Here is a 17625-nt window from a genome sequence, read left to right on the forward strand (position 1 = left end):
GGATGGAGGTGAAAGCCATCTGGAAGCTCCAGCTGAACCATTATGCAACAGCCCACCCACGAGGCAATAAGGACAAACAGGGGCATGCCCCACTGGTACCCTGCTTTCTACACTGCCTCCCCATCGGCTAACACACAGGTCAAGGTCCGGGTGCTCAAGGGCCATGTGTCTCTCCAAGATCTGCCTCTGTAGCCATGATCAACAGGGACAGTAATGTTCTGGGAGCTAGTGGCATGCCCTGGACTGTGGAACTCCTTGCCACTGGAGATCAAGATGAGCCCAAGGTGCTTTATCCATAGATGGTCAGATAGCTTCACTCAAGCCTCTCTTCAATAACCGTGAGCACCTTCCCCAAGAAATAGAGCAACTAACCCCACAAATTCAGCAAAAGGATGGCTTGTCTCGGCCTCTCAGATGGTGGTTTTTTAATCTGTGTGGACGACACCTAGATACCATGGTGATAGGCACATTATGAGTGCATCGCCTAGGTATAATGAGATGGTGATGGGGTGCTGGTTGGTTCAGGTGGTAGGTGGAAAGGAAATCTTTCCTCTTCTGTTGCTGTAAATCAAGAGGAAGTCACTGCTGTAAAACGGGTGTGTGGGAGAGGAGAGTCAGGCCCAGTCTTGCGTCACAGGTGTGGATGACGTGCAGGTGAGAGACAGATGTTATCAGCTGTTGGGTTGTTTGGTGCCCTGTGTTTGAAGTGAGTTGGTTGGTGTCAGACCTGTTTCTAATGGACAACTGTCCAATCTACAGAACCCCAAGCCCCATCCCCGCTGTGTCCCTTGGGCAGACTCAGTGGAGAGTCAAGGGCTGAACCAGCTGGGCTCCTCTCTCGCCCACAGAGGTGGCCCTTCCAAACGTCACAGTCAGGGTTGAGGCATGTTGGCCGGGGGAAGGTCTGTGCTGTTACTGCTGCTCATGCTCTACCTGTTCTGTGGCTAAGGAGAGGATTTCAGCTTCCAGGGCTGTTAATCTGGCAGCAAATCTCACGGATGGGTTCATTGTAAGCCGAAAAACATGCATGTGGGGGGCACTGATTACTTTATTCCCAGGAGAGAATTTTGTCCCCTCATTGGGATTCATTGTAGTTGAGGGAGTCTCTCCAGACCATGGCAAAAACCCTCAGCTGAGCGCTCTGGCTGTTTTCCAAACACAAACGGTGCCACTAGGGGGCGAGAGACTGGAGTCACATGCAGTCAAGGCAGTCCTGGGCTTTGTGGAAGAAAGAAACCCGTGGACCCTTTCAAAAGGAGAAACGCTAACAGCCCAGCCCGACTTCTTAATGTCAGAGCAAAATGCACCACGGTTCTGCAAAGACAAATAAAAACTCAAGCTGGTGGGGCCAATGTGAAAGCTGCTGAGCTAAGCTGCCAGGCACTGCAGCACTCAAGCCTCAGTCAACTGGCTACTGCTCAGCAGATGGGAATGCAGCCCAGAAATCCCCTGGGAGGGAGCATCTCCGCTGGTGGAATACACACCTGGCTTGGAGCTCACCTGCCCTGGGAAGGTGTTTTAATGTCACATAAAGGTGGCGAGGAGAGGGGTTTAACCCCACCCCACCCCCAGGTGTGGTACTCTCTTAAGGAAGCCAGGGGGGCAGTTTGAGTTTGTAATTCTGGCATGTGTCTGCTGCTGTAGCCTAGCTTGGAGCCCTCTTACATTCAGCAGCATGTAGCCTGCTCACGCCTCTTGCCCAAGCGAGTGTGGTGAGCAGAGGAGACAGGAAAACGGGTCCTAATCCCACTGCTGACAGTGACTCACCAGGGAATCGTGGGCAAGTCACTTCGGGACAAATCGGCTAGCGATGTTCGATGTCTCCTTTACTGGGTGCCCAACGTGAGACACCTAAGGCCCGATTTTCATCCAATGTGCTGAGCTCGTCTGAAAATCTAGCTGCTTTGTTGGGTGCCTAAGTGGGAGCTGAGCTCTACTGAAAATCTTGGCCTTAGAACCTGATGTTCGAACACCTGCTGCTCCTCCTGACTGCATGTGGGCTAGGGTGTGATCAGCACCAGTGAAGCACCCGAAACCTGGGGTGTGTTTAAAACTGTTGGCTGTGGTCTCTCGGTGCTGCGGTTTCCGCCCGTGTGGGGGTCTTGTGAGGCTTTTTTCAATAACAGAGGTGAAGTGCTTTGAGATCCTGGAGGGCGCTTGGGACCAGACAGTGTGTCAGAGACCGCTTCATTTCAGACACAGTGCGTAAAAGACACAGGCAGTATTTCCGAAGGCATTCATCTTAACAGGGTGCCAACCCCCTTTGATGGCTTTGGACAATTGGGTTTAGCTTTGATCGTCATGGCAGGGGGTTGTTTTCTGACGATTAGCATTAGGAGGTGGGGCCAGTGGGCCACCCGTGGGTGGGGAATGGAGAAATGGAGCTGAGGGTGGGAGGAACAGGGAGGATATGGGGCAGAGATGGAGGGAGGGGACGTTGTGGTGATGGAGTGGTGGGATGGGGGGGGGCAGTGAGGTGCAAGTGGGGAGGAAACAAAGGGGGGAGTGGAGGGAGAGGGCATGAGAAGGAAGCACCCAGGGAGGGGGTGGGCGGGAGCTGGGGTGTGAAATGGAGGGCGAGGAAACATAACAGGAGTGGGGAGGATGCCGGGAGAATGGAGTGGGAGTGAGGAAGGGGGCAGTGGGCCACACAGCAGGGGCATGCAGGAATTCACAAAGGCCTGCTTTGCTTTCTAGGTTGTCTGACACCCTGATGCCAGCAACAGCCAGCTTGGTGACAACTCCACAATGACACCCTCTCTGCACGCCAGCTTCGCTCCAGCACGGCATCTGCAGAACCTGCTACAGAGCCCAGCTTGGTCGGGCCAGGTCCATGTTTACGGTGAGTAAAATCTCCACTCTGGAGTCAGTCTGGCAAAACAGCTACGTTCAGCCTCTTCATAGGCCTCCTCCCCCCCATGCAACTGTCTGAGGTTCAGGGAGCTGGTCGCCACCCCGGTCAGAGAGGAAGGGGTTAAGTACAGCCCGCACCAGCAGAAATCAAAGGATTACAGGTTTGTTGTGGGACGGTCCCATCTGTCACACGCACAGAGACATCCCCCCATATCTCTGGCCTCGACTGTCAATGAAGAGCCACTACATTAGAACTCCATTAGGAGAGAGACTAGCCGCAGCAGCAGCAAATGGCAGCTGTCAGGGCACTATCATCTATGTTCTAATTCCTTGTATGCTCTCAACAGCACTTAAATAGCAGTTCTACCTACTGGGCCAATTTTGCATCCTCCTCCTGCTGCTCTCCTCCTGTCTTTAAAGATACAGCGCTCTCCTTCCCTGCTCTGCTGCCTCCTCCACCCGGCAGCCCGGCTCTGTTCCTGCTGGCCTTGGGTGACGTTCTCCTGTCAAACCCTTGTCCTCTGCTAGAACTCCTGCTGGCATCCTTCTCCACAAGGAATGCATGTGTGTGCACCGCCTCACACATGCTCACTCTTGGAGTCACACGTTAACACACAGATACCGTCATGCCTGCCCACCCCATGTTCACATGCCCACTCACACAGATGCACAGTCGCAGATGGATTCACGCACACATACATTCACACTTGCTCAGCTATTTGTCCAGATGCACATGCACAGTTGCAGTCACACAGTCATACACACTGTGGTAGACACGTACCCTTGGAGATGGCCAGTCACACACATTTGCAGCTGCATAGTCTCACGTCCCCACACATGACCCCTCACTGCAATTAATACAAAGATTCATCGATTCCAAGGCCAGAAGGGCCTATTGTGATCATCTAGTCTGACCTCCTGTATAACACAGGCCCTAGGACAACCCTGTAATAACTCCTCCCCCAAGTCCAATAGCTGTGGCTGAACAAGCGCATGTCTCTTAGAAAAAGATCTGACTTTGATTTTAAAATGTCCGGTGATGGAGACTCCACCACAATCATTGTTGAGTTGTTCTAATGACAAATCACCCACCCTGTTAAAAATAGCTAGATATTTGATGCTAGCAACATAGGTGCTGGAGCTATGGGTGCTGGGGGTACTACTGCACCCCCTGACTTGAAGTGGTTTCCATCATATACAGGGTTTACAGTTTGGTTCAATGGCTCTCAGCATACCCAGTATAAAAATTGTTCCAGCGCCCCTGGCTAGCAGCTGTATGGACTGCACTGTATGAGTTTCCCTGCAGCTGACACCCCTTGATGGTGGCTCTTCTTGGAAGAGATGGCAATGGGATGGTGTCAACAGGCCATCCCCACAAAGACTGGGACAGCCTGGGTGCAGAGGACTTGGGAGCTCTCCTGCAAGCACTGCTCCGAGTTGTTCCTCACCTGCAGAGAAAGAAGCTCTGGGGGATTGGTCCTGCTTTGAGCAGGGGGTTGGACTAGATGACCTCCTGAGGTCCCTTCCAAACCCTGATAGTCTATCATTCTAAGCTAGGCTAAGAGTTCCTGCACAGCCTGTGTTCCTATACCACAGGGCCGCCCAGAGGATTCAGGGGGCTTGGGGCAAAGCCGGGGAGCTGCAGTGCTTGTACTCACCCAGCGCCGGTCTGGGTCTTTGGCGGCATTTCGGCAGTGGGGGGCCCTTCAGTCGCTCTTGCGTCTTCAGCAGCACTGAAGAGCCTCCCGCCACTGAAATGCTGCCGAAGACCCGGGCCAGGGCTCGCGGGGCATTTCGGCAGTCAAGGACCATTCAATCGCTCTGCGTTTTGGGCAGCACCGAAGGGCCCCCCGCTGCCGAAATGCCGCCAAAGATCCGGACCGCTGCTGGGCCAGGGCTTGTGGGGCCCTTGCGGGGCCCGGGGCCTGGGGCAAATTGCCCCACTTGCCCCCCCTCTGGGTGGCCCTGCTATACCATGCCTGGCAAGGGAAGCTAGTCTGGGGTAGTCCCCACTTTCCACAGCCAGAGTTCCTAGGCTATTGCCTATGCTGCCTCCTACTGCGATTGGAGTGGCCACACGTTTGCCCACAGCCACCATCCTCGCCACAGTCCTCCTCGTGCCTCCCACTGAGAGAAGCGGGGGCTGGCCTAGCCACGAGATTGCTGCCGCCAGCACTGCCCACAGAGACTCCTCAGCGGCCAGGTAATCCAAACAAACACTTCTGCAGATAAATGCATTGCCATGGTGCTCGAAATAAATAACTAATTTCTCCCCACATGATCTCAAGGAGCCAGAGCGGTGTGAATAGCGAGGCCCGGTGGCGGGCTGACTGGACTCCCTGGAGCGGTAATTCTGAGGATGACAAACACAAGCCAAAGAAAAATGTTGAAAAATAGGCACTTCCCGCAGCCCTGAGCAAAGGAGCTATTGCAGGGTTTGGAAATAACCAAGGCGAAAAGAGGGAGAGGGAGGGGTATTTTCTCATTGAGAACAAGTGAAGTGCCAAACAAGCAGCTATTAAGGTGGCTTGAAGAGGCACAGGGGAGGGGTGTACAGGAGCAGAGAGAGGGCAGAAGTGGTGGGAAGGAGACGGGATGGGGAAAGGGGATGAAGGAAAGTGGGTGAGTGGAAGATGGTTAAGGAAGAGAGTGTGAACGGAAAGGGGAGAGTGTGTGAGCGTGGGCATGGCACAAGACAGAGAAAATGGAAGGCGAGAAAGAGCAGAGAGCAAGAACCGGCGTGAAACCGCTACTGGCAGAACTGCCCCCCGCAAGGCCCTGCTTTCCTCCCCTCCCTTCCCCCCCCCCCGAGCCGAGCTTTCATTTCAAAAGGGACACTTGCCCCCGCTTTCCCCTGTTCTCTCACCACCTTCCCCCCCCACCACCACCGCGGGGAGAAAGAAAGAAAGAAGGACAACAAAATATCTACAGTTGTCGAGAAAAATAGAGGCAAACATCCATAATTTTCTCTGTGGGGCTTTGCAGTAATTGAGCCATTTGGATAAAAATAAAGGCAGCAGGCCCTTTAGGTAAGAGGAGCTTTTGCAATCTAAGAAGCTTGAATTATGCGTCTTGTATCACTTTAAATCCCCCGCCCCCTCACCCCCCTCCGCCTCCTCCACGCGACACCAAACCACTTTTCCTTTTCTTCTTTTTTTTAAGTACCCTGTCAAATGTCCTCCGATGAGCAGAGAATTTCAGCTGTCACAACTAATTCTGTGTGTGTGTGTCTATCTGTCTGTCTGTTGGGGAAGGGGTGTGTTTTGGGGGTGGAGGGGTGGATGGCGGGAGTAGGGGAGAGGGACGAAGGAGGAGGGAGACGCATCGTTGAATCACTCACGTCTGGCGTTTTTTGTTGTTGTGATTATTACAAAGAGAAGATTTACATCAGAAATTTGTTTCTGGAAGTGTTTAAGGGCTGTAATTTCCTCCTTTTCAATTGCTGCCTGATGTTTTCTTATTGCCTCACCTCGCTTTCCCCCTCCAATGCCGAGCTGTCAGCCTCCTCTGGGATCTGTTCACACACGGTACACCCTGGGGCTGCCACCTCTGCAGCCCTCCTGACCACACCAGGGCCAGGGCTGGTTCTCATCTCAGTGAAAGCCGATGGGTGTTAGTAGGGGTGCAAACCAGCAAAGAATTTGGCCCACTGTCTCAACAGTGTCTGTCTGCCCAATGTTTTCTTCTGCTCCTCCTCCTCCCTCTGTCCCACTCTCCTTTTTCTGGCCTATGTGATCCCTTCCCCACTTAAAAACACGTGGTGGGAGCCGAACAATCCCTCCGCACCATGGCTTTAGAGAGGGGGCTGTCGGGCTGCCTTTGTCCATTCTCAATTGTACAGCACCTAATGCTCTGGGGGCCTAGTCCGACTCCTCCTTGTCCTCCTCATCCCCAAACGGCCAGTGCAGGACGATGGAGGATGTGGATGGGGCGACCCACAAAAACCAAACCGAGCCTCAGCAGTACACCAGAATTGCTGGCGTCCCCCCTGCGGCTCTCCAGCCGGGCTATGAAGAGCACGGGGAGGGTGGGGTAGTTTAACAAGTCAAGACCAGATGCCTTTTTGGAAGATGTACTTTAGTCGAACACAAGTTATGGGACTCAGTACGCAAGTAACCGGATGACATTCTCTGGCCTGTGATATACAGGAGGTCAGACTAGATCAGCGTTTTTCAAAGTTGGGGCCCCGACCCAGTCCTGAGTTGTGGCATGTCAGGCACTGGGTCGCTCTGGTCAGCACTGCCAAGCGGGACATTAAACGTCCCATCGGCGGTGCTGCGCAGCTAAGGCAGGCTAGTGCCTACCTGTTCCGACACTGCGCCCCGACTTTTAGGCAGGGGGGCCACAGGGCAAGAGCCGCGTGGAGCCACTTGCACACCTCCACCTAGGAGCCGGACTGCTTCCGGGGCACATGAGAAATTGAGCAATAATCAATATGAGGGTTCTTTTTAGGTGTCTTCTGGTGTGGAAGACTTTGTTTCACATTTTTCAAGCTTTTCTCTAACGTCATAAAGGCTAGAAACTTCCTTTATTATAAAAATGAAAGCTGAGATTCTCAGGTAATAACATGATTCCAGCAGTTGGGGGATTTAAGAGACCTCCCCTCCCCCAAATCACAAGCCTTGCAGTGAAATCATGAGCATTGGCAGCACTGATTTTATTCGCATACAAGGCTAGGCTCCTTTGTTTACAGCAGCATGGTGGGTTTAAGGGAACACACCATTGCAGAGGACACCACTATATGTCAGAGGAAAGGTCCAGCTCCTACAGCACTTTCTGAAAAGAGCAGAGGATTGGCCAGTAGCGTGCTCAACATCTCGCTCTCTCTCTCCCACTCAAACAGAATAGGCGCTAAGGCAAGTCTGGGGAGGTGTGCCGCGGCACGGACGAGTGAGACCATGCGGAAGGTGAGCAGCTGTAGTGTGCAGCTGCAGGGGAGGCTAGTGACAAGAGGTCATAGAAGGCTGCCCAGGAGGCGTGTGGCTATAGTCGGTGCAGGGCTGTAGCAGAGGCATGTGACCGGCGCTGGTGTGCAGCAGTACTGGAGGCAGGTGACTGTAGTTCGTGTTTGGCTGTGCAGGAGGCAAGTGACGACAGGTTGTGTGAGGCGGCGTAGGAGGTGGGAGACGGTTCTGTGTAGCAGGGCAGCTGCAGAGGCTTGCAGAGTGACTTGATCTCACTGCACTGAGGAGCGTCACTGGCTGGATCATTGTCCCCAGGGCTGGAGTATAGTGACGGGGCTAAAGAACCCAGGACAGTGTCAAACCAGTGCCCACCTTGGGAAGGCAAGACGTGATGGGAAGGAGTGACGTAAGGGGAGGGGTGATGCCGTGAGAACAGCTCCCAAAGGCCACCCTGGGAGCAGAGTGCCTTTAACTTGGCTCAGGTGTTGGGTCACTCCCTGTGGCTGAAGAGCGCTTGTCATAGGTCAAGCCCGGGGGGTTCTTCTCCATGGGAGACTGCCTTCCAGCACCAGGCCTGGGACACTAACTCCATGGCTGATGCCTGTGCCCCTTTCTTCCTGCTTCACAGAGGGCTTTTGTTCCAGCCGGCTCTGTTAATTAGAGGTGGGCTCAGTTAAACGTCCAGTTTCAGTGGAGAATAGCAGAGACCAAAGAAGAGCTGCCACGCTACGCAGTCAAATCTGCCTGCAGCCATCCCTCCCGGGGTCAGAATTCACGCACCGTAACTGGGGATGGGCTCAGACCAAAACCAAAGATCCAAACAGCTACTACCGCTGGCGGAATTTGGCTCCAGATTTGAAATGTGGGCTCCCTTTTTGTTGTTGTTGTTGTTGTTATTATTATTTATCATTTAATATGTATTACATATTAATTACTATACATATTAATTAGTTTCCCATAGCTAACATTTATGCTGCAGTAGCGCCTAACGACCACAATCAGGTCTGTCCCCATAGTATTAGGCACTGTACAAAGGCGGTAAGTGACAATACCTGCCCCTAAGAGCTTACAACCTACCGTATGTATAATCGTAATGCGGCAAAAAGAAGGGCAAAGAACCTTGGTCTTTAATTGACAAGTGCTGTAAGCTGGCCTAGTTCTCAGGGTGTTTTCTGCATTGGCCTGCTAAACCCAGGGTTGTGAGTTCAATCCTTGAGGGGGCCACTTAGGGATCTGGGGGAAAATGAGTACTTGGTCCTGCTAGTGAAGGCAGGGGGCTGGACTCGATGACCCTTCGGGGTCCCTTCCAGTTCTGTGAGATAGGTATAGCTCCCTAAAAGAAATGGAGTGGGGTAACTGAACAGGAGTCTGTCTGGAACAACAGCAGGAAGGGCAAGAGTGGCTGAAGATAGTCACCTCTCAGCAAACGCTGACTGTTCAGGGACAGTGGCAGAACTATGAGCTTTGATTATTTGGCCACCTCTCCAGCTAGCCTATGCTGGTTGGGGTGGAAAACATTTTTGGCACCCCCGTTCCCACAGCTGAGCACAAATAAATAGCCAGCCCCCCGCCCCCCCCCCAAAAAAAAGGCAAAGGGAAGTTGGTGCCTAAACTGACTGCTCTTTCTGGGTTCACCAGCCTTTTCCTCTCCCAGACCAAACCGATTGTGTTGGACCAGGGCCAGGTCTAGGGGCAAAGGGTTAAAAAGAGTCTCCCGAGAGAGGGAGTAGTTGTCTTGGGGCACGACAATGAGACACAGGTGCCTGCTGGGGTGTCTGGAGAAGCTAAGCCTGCCCTAGGTCACCGGCACGGGATGGTAGGTCCTTAGGCAATATAGACAACCACGCGGACTTGGTTTACAGTACTTCTCTCTCAATGCATTGTTCCTATTGCTGCAATAAACAAGCCTTTCGTTGAAGAAAGCTCTTCATCACCCTATGCCACTCTCATACCTGTAAAGCTCAGAAGAGATCACACATTGCTCAGGGCATGACCAGACAGAAACTGGAGGAGCCTATTTCTCCTGCAACCTTGTGTTGTCCTTTGCAAAGTGGGTGTGAAAAGCTACCAGCTCAAAACAATAGCATTTTGTACTCACTTTGCACTGATGTAAATAACTGGATACGGTGCAGGGCAACAGGGACTCAGGCCCTAGGAATATAAGGAAAGGTTCCCACTAATTTCATAGTTGTTGGATCAGGGCAGGCCCTGTGGGTATGGTACAGGGTATCTATGCAATGCAGAGGAAATCAATAAAGTTCATAGTTTATGCACCTCGGTTCTGAGTGTCAGTGCCTTGATGTAGGCTCTGATCCTGCAAACACTTACGCACTTGCTTAACTTTACTTGTGTGAGTAATCAAGGGTCAAGGCCTTAACGAGTACCCCAATAACTTGGGGGTATCTGTGGAATCTTAGAAAGCTTTATAATAATTAACAATTAATAATTCTTAAAGCTCCATAGTGAGCATAAAGGAACCGTACCCATGGAAACCTAGAAAAAGAAAATTAAAATCTATTGAGCACTTACAGGGAGCTTCATAGCATCTAGGCATTCAGAAATCTTATTATTTGAGAAGTGAGCGTGTGTGAGACAGAAGAACACATGGTCCCTCCTCCAACGAACATACAGCCTAAGCTACTTACGCTGCATAAAACCCCTTGCAAGGTTAGATCGAGAAGAGGAGTCAGCACTGGTCAGAATGCAAGGATGATTCGTGCGTGACGTAATGGTTGTGTGTGGAATATGCTTGAATGTCCTGATCTAGGAATGATCCTTGCATGCTCTTTGCTTTCGTCCTTGACTGTCTTGGCCTTGCATCATCTGTGTGTGATCCTTGCACTTTTGCTGGCATGTGGTCAAAACCTGCTGTCCTTATTCACGCCTTACTCCAGCAAATTTCTCATTTAGTCCAATGGGCCTGTTGTCTAAGGATTGAGTAAGAACTTCTGGATTTGGCCTGGAGCCATGGGTGGGTCCAGACCATATCCCATAACTGAGCTACTCTTGGAGTCCTCATATAATCCAGGGTTCTGGATAGACAGGATACTCAGGCTTTCAGAGAGCATCCCTTGGCTGAGACAACAGTTGACGTGTAAACCATAATCATGCCAATGTAATGCAGATCCCTGAACACCTAGAGCAGTGCCACCTCTGAGGTCTGTCAGTCACTGTTGTACCTAAGTATAGTGGACACAAGTCTCTGACATGATGTCGTTATGACTGATGTGTCTCTCAACATGCCGTGGCGCTGCATGTTCACACATTTCATGCTTGAATCTTTAGTCTGGTTTTAACGCACATTAACAAATGCCACTGGAAAGTCTAGTGCAGACGTGATGCAAACATTCCTTGCTAGTGTTAAACAAGACTTGCAACAACTGTTTGTTCCCTGTTGTGATGCGTTGTCTGCCCCACACAGAACTGGAAGGGGTTAAGGTGCCCAGGTAGGCCTATTATCTCCATAGGCTGCACCTGGAGGAGAAGTCAGGGCAGCCTGGGACCTACTTACTGATAGCGCCCAGCTGAGGAGGAACAGGAGGGGCCTGTATAAAGCTCAGGAGCTGAAAGTAGAAGGGGTTGCAAGGAAGTAGGTTGCAGTTGCTTCCTGGGAGGAGGGTTTTCCAATAAGGGGCTAGAGTAGTGGGTCTCAACTCATGGGCCACTTGCAGCCCAATCAGCATGCAGCTGTGGCCCATATGACATCCTCAAGGCTATGCAGGTAGGATATATATTTTGTGGATGTGGCCCACGCAACACACAGAGAGAGCTGCATATATAACACACAATGGTAAATAGGTTGAGAAGAACCATTGGGCTAGAGGGTAGTCTACAGTTACTTCCCGAGAAGAGGGAATTGGGAGGCTGACAAACCCAGAGAGGAAGGAAGGTAGGAAAAGGCTCAGGGAAAAGCAGTAAGGGAGGACAGTGCAGGCCTGGGTTCCCCTACCAGGTACAGGGGACATGGCACATACCAGGCAGAAGAAAGTAGACTGCCTGGGCTGATTTGGTCTGGGAAAGACTTTGTTACACTCCCCCTGGAATAGGGAACCATGTTGTGACCTGGCTGAGTCACAAAAAGGAGGATGTAGTTCCAGGAGCAAGAGGGGCTGCAGGATGAGAGGCTGGTGGGAGAGACCATGAGAGGAGGGTGCAATGCCTGGCAGAGCTAATTTCCAGGATGGCCAGGAGGAGGTGCCACCAGTGGTGAGTGGACCCCCTGACACCTGTCAAGACTAGAATTTACAATCCTGTTAATTAACACCTGTTAAAACACGACTACAAATTCTAATGTTCGCATCTCTTTTAACAACGCAGATTCTGACCTGGCTATTTTAGTGTCTGAATCCATGACTGCATCATATTTTAGAATTCAACCAACTTTTAATAGGCTAGGAATAGTTCTGCCTTGGAAGCTAGATTCTCAGGATACATGCATGAGAGGTGACAAGGAAACTGGAGCAATGGAAAAAGGAGGAAAATGTATTTATTTTCATCGGAAAGCCCAGAGACGTGCATTGCTAATTGCTCCGCTGGGATAGCTTGGAATGGGGATGTTTAGGTGGGTAGTACTAGCCAGTGCCATGTCAGGAGTGAGTGGGGATGCTGGAGAAATGCCTGGGGGCAGAGCAGAGTGACTGGACACTCTTAGGCATCTTGCATGAGCAGAAATAGTAATTTAGGCCCATCCCTAGCAGCCCCAGACAACATCCGTGGAGGAAAAATGCTCTTTTTCTGGAAAATAGTTCTGTGCTCATAGGCCCTGCCATCCAGAGATGGTGACTTGCACTGCAACACACTAATGCAATGGCTCTTAACCTTCCCAGACTACTGCACCCCCTCAGGAGCCTGATTTGTCTTGTGTACCCCCAAGTTTCACCTCACTTAAAAACTACTTGCTTACAAAATCAGACGTAAAAATACAGAAGTGTCACAGCCACAGTATTACTGAACTCATTTTTACCATATCAGTATAAAAAATCCATTAGAATATAAATATTGTACTTGCATTTCAGTGTATGATATATAGAGCAGTATAAGCAAGTCATTGTCTGTATGAAACTTTAATTTGTACTGATTTCGCTCATGCTTTTTATATAGCCTGTTGTAAAGCCAGGGAAATATCTAGATGAGCTGATGTACCCCTTGGAAGACCTCTGTGTACCCGATTGAGAAACGCTGGTCTAGGGTTGTTGTTTTTTTCCTTATAATGGAACAGCAGCAATAATCACATTGCATCACTGTGTCACATGAAGATGCCCTGGGGACCCAGGCATGATTTGGGGGCGGTAGGGGTTGCACAGACCAAACTGTAGCAAGCTGGGACTTCATGGGCAACCACCCGTGCTGGCTTGGTATGTGTGTGTGATATACTGATGACTCATAGGACTGGACGGGACCTCGTGAAGTCCTCTAGCCCAGTCCCCTGCACTCATGGCAGGACTATCGTGGTCATTAATTAAGATGCTAATGAGCGACGCTATAAATAAGGCAGGGCAGTGAGGCGAGGGGCTCTCCCTGGGATGGGTTAGTGCGCGACTCGGTCCATGCCTCTCCCCACAGGGAGCCATGTGGAGCCAGCAGCGCACGAGAAGCACCGCCCCCGAGCAAGGGCTGCACGCGCCGGACGCAGCCTCGTTCTGGCGGGGCGCTTACGTCATTGTGAAAGCCCCCTATCTCCGGGGCTTGAGGGTCCCTTCCCCCTCTGTTTCCGGCGGAAGTCTGGGGCCTTTCCTTTTCCGGGTACGGGTGCCCAGGCGGCGGAAAGAGGCAGGCAGGACGGAGCGGCGGCGGTGGCGGTAGTGGTGGGGGTGGCTGGCGCGTGTAATGGCGGAGCTGGCGCAGGGGCAGAGCGCGGCTCCAGTGGGGATTAAGCCCGAGGGCTTCGCCGACGCTTTGCACCGGGTCCGCCAGGTAACGGAGCCCGGGCACAGGAGGAGGCCTCGGGGCCGCTGCTAGGCCTCGGGGCGGGAGAGGGAGCGGGGCGGCCCGGCCAGGTGCTTAGTGGGGCAGAGGGTGGAGCGGCCTGCGCGTGGGGCGCAGGGGCCTGCGCCTCCTTCTGGGGAAGGGCCCGGGGGGCTGGAGCGAGGGGGGAGCGGGGATGGCTTGGGCGGGCGCCCTAGGCGCACCCTGGGTGGGCGGGGAGCGCTGGGACAGGCTGTGGGGAGCTGGGGAGACCAGTCCCGTGGGTCTCTCAGGCCTCGTTCACCACTTGCCCAACTTTCTCTCTGGAAAATGACGCCCAGACCTGGTGCCTGTGCAGCGCCTTTCATCGCCCCAGGAGACCAGAGTGCTTCTGAAAACAGCTCCCCTCCGTAGTTATTAGGAAGTGTGGGGTGCGAGGGGAGACATAGACCCCTAAGGGGTTTATGTGGATGCAAGGTTGAAAGAGGTCAGACAGCTTGAGGTGCAGGTTCTGTGGGCTTTTGGGAGGTATTGTTACTTTGCAGTTCAGTGGTTGGGCTTATGACACAGAAAGTGGCTATTTTGTAAAGAAATACTAATTTACAACATTTTCCTTGGCAAAATGAATAGAAATAAGCATTCACCCGTTTTTTTTTTAAGTATACTTAAGACTAGTCTAGACAAGTCAATTTAAACTATAATATAGGGGAAATACTGTATGTATAATTAGGGGTTAGCGTCCATCCCAGAAGAGGTGGAAAAGTGTAACTTCTGTGATTCCGAAACAAAAATATTCAAAGATTGGTGGAGAGGGTTTCAAATCCAAACAACTTTTCTGCATAAAATCTAGGGTGTCTGAGAAATTATGGTGCTCCTTAGCAACGTGCAAGTTTATGAAAAGTGATTTGAGAGACAAGTGGCCACTGCCTTGCGGGTTTTGCTAGTTGTGCAAAATTCATTGCTGTGTATTCATCATCTTTCTCATTCCATATTTATCGCAGGTGTTAAATGAAACTTGTTCATTGTGGTTATTTACATCCCAACAGGACATAACATGGCTAACTACTAGAAGCAAGTCTTGAAGATTCTGTATGGTCTTACTGTCACTTTCCAGTATTGCTGGGGTGGTGGGGGAAAAGATTTCCCTGTTGCCCAGCTCCTGGAGAAATAAGTTGGATCATAAAACCTTTTCGAGCTATTCTAATGAAATGAAAGGGCTCACCACTTTGTACAACTCAGTCATAAACCCAATATGGTAGCAAATATTTTTTTTATCTAGTCTTCAGAGAACTGTGCAAAGACACTGGCTGTTTTAGGTAGCACATCATCTACTTTTTTCAGAAAGACAAAAATTATCTGCGACTTACTGCTTTTCAGCTGTTGATCCAAAGCATCACATCTTAGTCATGTTTTACAATATGCAATAGGTAGCTCTCATCTGCAGTGACCCAGACAAGGCTGCAAATCAGATTTTTCAGTGGCTACTACAGCTGTGTCGACTTGACTGTACGCTGATATCTGAGTCTTCCTGTTAGCATCAGATTGTTAACCTTTAGAGGCTGTTGTATTTGGAAATATCGTAGACACATGTCATAATCTGGACCTCTTACTGAAGGCCTCCAGCTGCAAAAATTCATTTTGAGTATTTGAGAATGTTTTCTGCCTGTTCTTAAGTAATGGATGGACTTTATCTTGGACAGCCTGCTCAGGTAGAAGAAAAGTTTCCATTATTTGCTGATCATTTGTGGCTTTTTGAAAGGAAACTGAGTACCGCATTGGAAACATACTGAACTCATATTGAAATACACCATTCACTGGATCAATAACAAGTTAAAACATGAAGGGGGAATTTCTGTGACTGTATTGACCCCTGTATATTAGTGAAAGTTGTTTGCTCATCTATCCTATATGGCTGCTCTGTCAGATTTGTGGGTTATGGTAGGATTGTTCCACATGCTTGTACCCAGAGAAAATGGAGCATTAAACTCCATTAACTGTAAATTGGCTTTTCTTTACCTTTTATAGGGGAATTAATAAATTGGTATCCCTAGGCCCAGAATGTACTGAGTTACTCTAGTCTAAGCTTTTAAAGTCTTCAAAGCCACCTGCTTCAAATGAAGTGTCCTAGAAACAGTACGCTTTACAGGCCTTTATCAATGAACATACATTTCTCTGATAAATGTGGGCTCCCTCAAGTTTTGATAGTTGAGTCATTGATCTGCAATTCTGTAAGATGATTGTATGCTGCCTGGCTTGACAGCTTTGTTCAGTATGCTTTGCAGGAGGGGGGAGAGTTGTTGATTCTGGGCAAAAAATAGATCTTAAGATCAAGCTCACTACACCTCTACCTCAATATAACATGAATTTGGATATAACGTGGTAAAGCAGTGCTCCGGAGGGGGCGTGCTGCACACTCCGGCGGATCAAAGTAAGTTCAGTATAATGCGATTTGACCTAGAAGGCAGTAAGATTTTTTTGGCTCCCGAGGATAGCGTTATATCAGGGTAGAGGTGTATCTTAATAGCTGTGAAGGGCGTTTAGTAATTGAGTACAAGTAGTTTGGCTTGTGCCCAGGTGTGATGTGACTAAATCCTTGTCGCTGAGGTCTCTGACCAATATGAAATGAGGTGGTCTTGGTTCACTTCCTAGTGGGCAATTGTATACCTCACAAATCCAACTATCACAGTTCAACACCTCTGGCATTCTTGTTGAATGGGATGTAGAGACAGATTCTGCTGTCTTGTCCCTAAAGATGGTGACTAAGATTTTGGTTGAAATTAGGAAAGTTTGCATGGTACTTGTCCATGCCATACCTCTTCTGTAGGCAGATGTTATTGGGGGGAGGGTGGATTTCAACAATATGGTACCTTTTTATGAACTGTGTTCACTTAAAATCATGCAAACCATAGAGCTGCTACAGCTCTGCTTTGGCCCCTGGGTTATTAATGTAAATGCCCCTCTCTTGTGGTTTTGAATCAATTTTGAGCTAAAGCTGCATATACGACTGTTAATCTAAATATGCTGGAGGTCTACTTTCACTTCTCATATGGGTTATAGTATTGTAAATCTGGGTTGTACCATTGGTATTGTGGGCAACTAAATATTCAGGTCAGTAGACCTACAGGATGATCAGCCACAGTAACTGCATGCTTAGACATTGTGAAATGAGCTAGCAACCACAGAAGTCTGTAGAACCTTTCAAAGAAATGAGTTGTGTTGCTTTATTGGGTTGTCCTAGGTGAACCCTCTTTTTTTATAGTAATAGTGTCAAATTTCTGATACAAACCTACGAAACAAAAAATTATTTCAAATATATGCTGAGGCTTTGAGACACATGTTCTCCCCGCCCTCCATAGCGAATCTCAGATTAGTGGATTAGCAGACTGACATATATGCAGTAGCCAGCCTACATAGGGAGACTGCTGATATTGTAATTTGGAATTGTATTGCTTTTGTGTGTTAGAACATTTGTATTACTCCTTTAAGTAATGTAACTTGTATTAACAACTTGATTCATTCCCTTCCCCTCCTTAACAGTCTCATCTTGTAATAAATCATTCCTATTTGTATGGTGCTAGTCCCCTCTCCATATGCACACTGCACTTTTGCTGTGAAGTGATTTGCATTGTAAGATTTCATCATAAAAATCTAAATTTGAGAAATTAACCAGATACTTACTAGCCAGTGGTTTAAATTAACTATCTAGAGGAAGACACAAAAGACAAAGTTGGCGGCCCCATCATTGATGTGATGTGATGGGTAATGGGCTGGTAAGCCCTTGTCCTGCCAACCTTACGTGCTGGGATTTTTATCATGGTCCCATCAGGGCCCTGTGTGTAAACTCCATTTTTCATATCAGGCTCTACCTTGTAGGTCTCCTTTTTTAACTTAAAAAAAAAAAAAGAGGGGGAGGGGCAGGAGGATCACTCCAACCACTCCTTTGGAAGCGAGATACTTCTCTGCC

General features: G+C 49.8%; 1 protein-coding gene across 18 annotated transcripts in view; it reads left to right on the top strand.

The window, feature by feature from the left end:
* Positions 1-545: 545 nt before the first annotated feature.
* FUBP3 (far upstream element binding protein 3) overlaps positions 546-17625 on the top strand; it is a 70272-nt gene continuing 53192 nt past the window's right edge. For 7 of the 18 annotated variants that reach the window (XM_044992711.1, XM_044992717.1, XM_044992716.1 and 4 more), the window contains exon 1: positions 13289-13526. In XM_044992711.1, the coding sequence (XP_044848646.1) occupies positions 13326-13526 (201 nt within the window). In that variant the 5' untranslated portion in view covers positions 13289-13325. The other 11 variants (XM_044992719.1, XM_044992729.1, XM_044992723.1 and 8 more) reach the window with 5 other exon arrangements.

Source organism: Mauremys mutica, chromosome 18 (assembly GCF_020497125.1).
Source record: "Mauremys mutica isolate MM-2020 ecotype Southern chromosome 18, ASM2049712v1, whole genome shotgun sequence".
Taxonomy (NCBI): Eukaryota; Metazoa; Chordata; order Testudines; family Geoemydidae; genus Mauremys; species Mauremys mutica.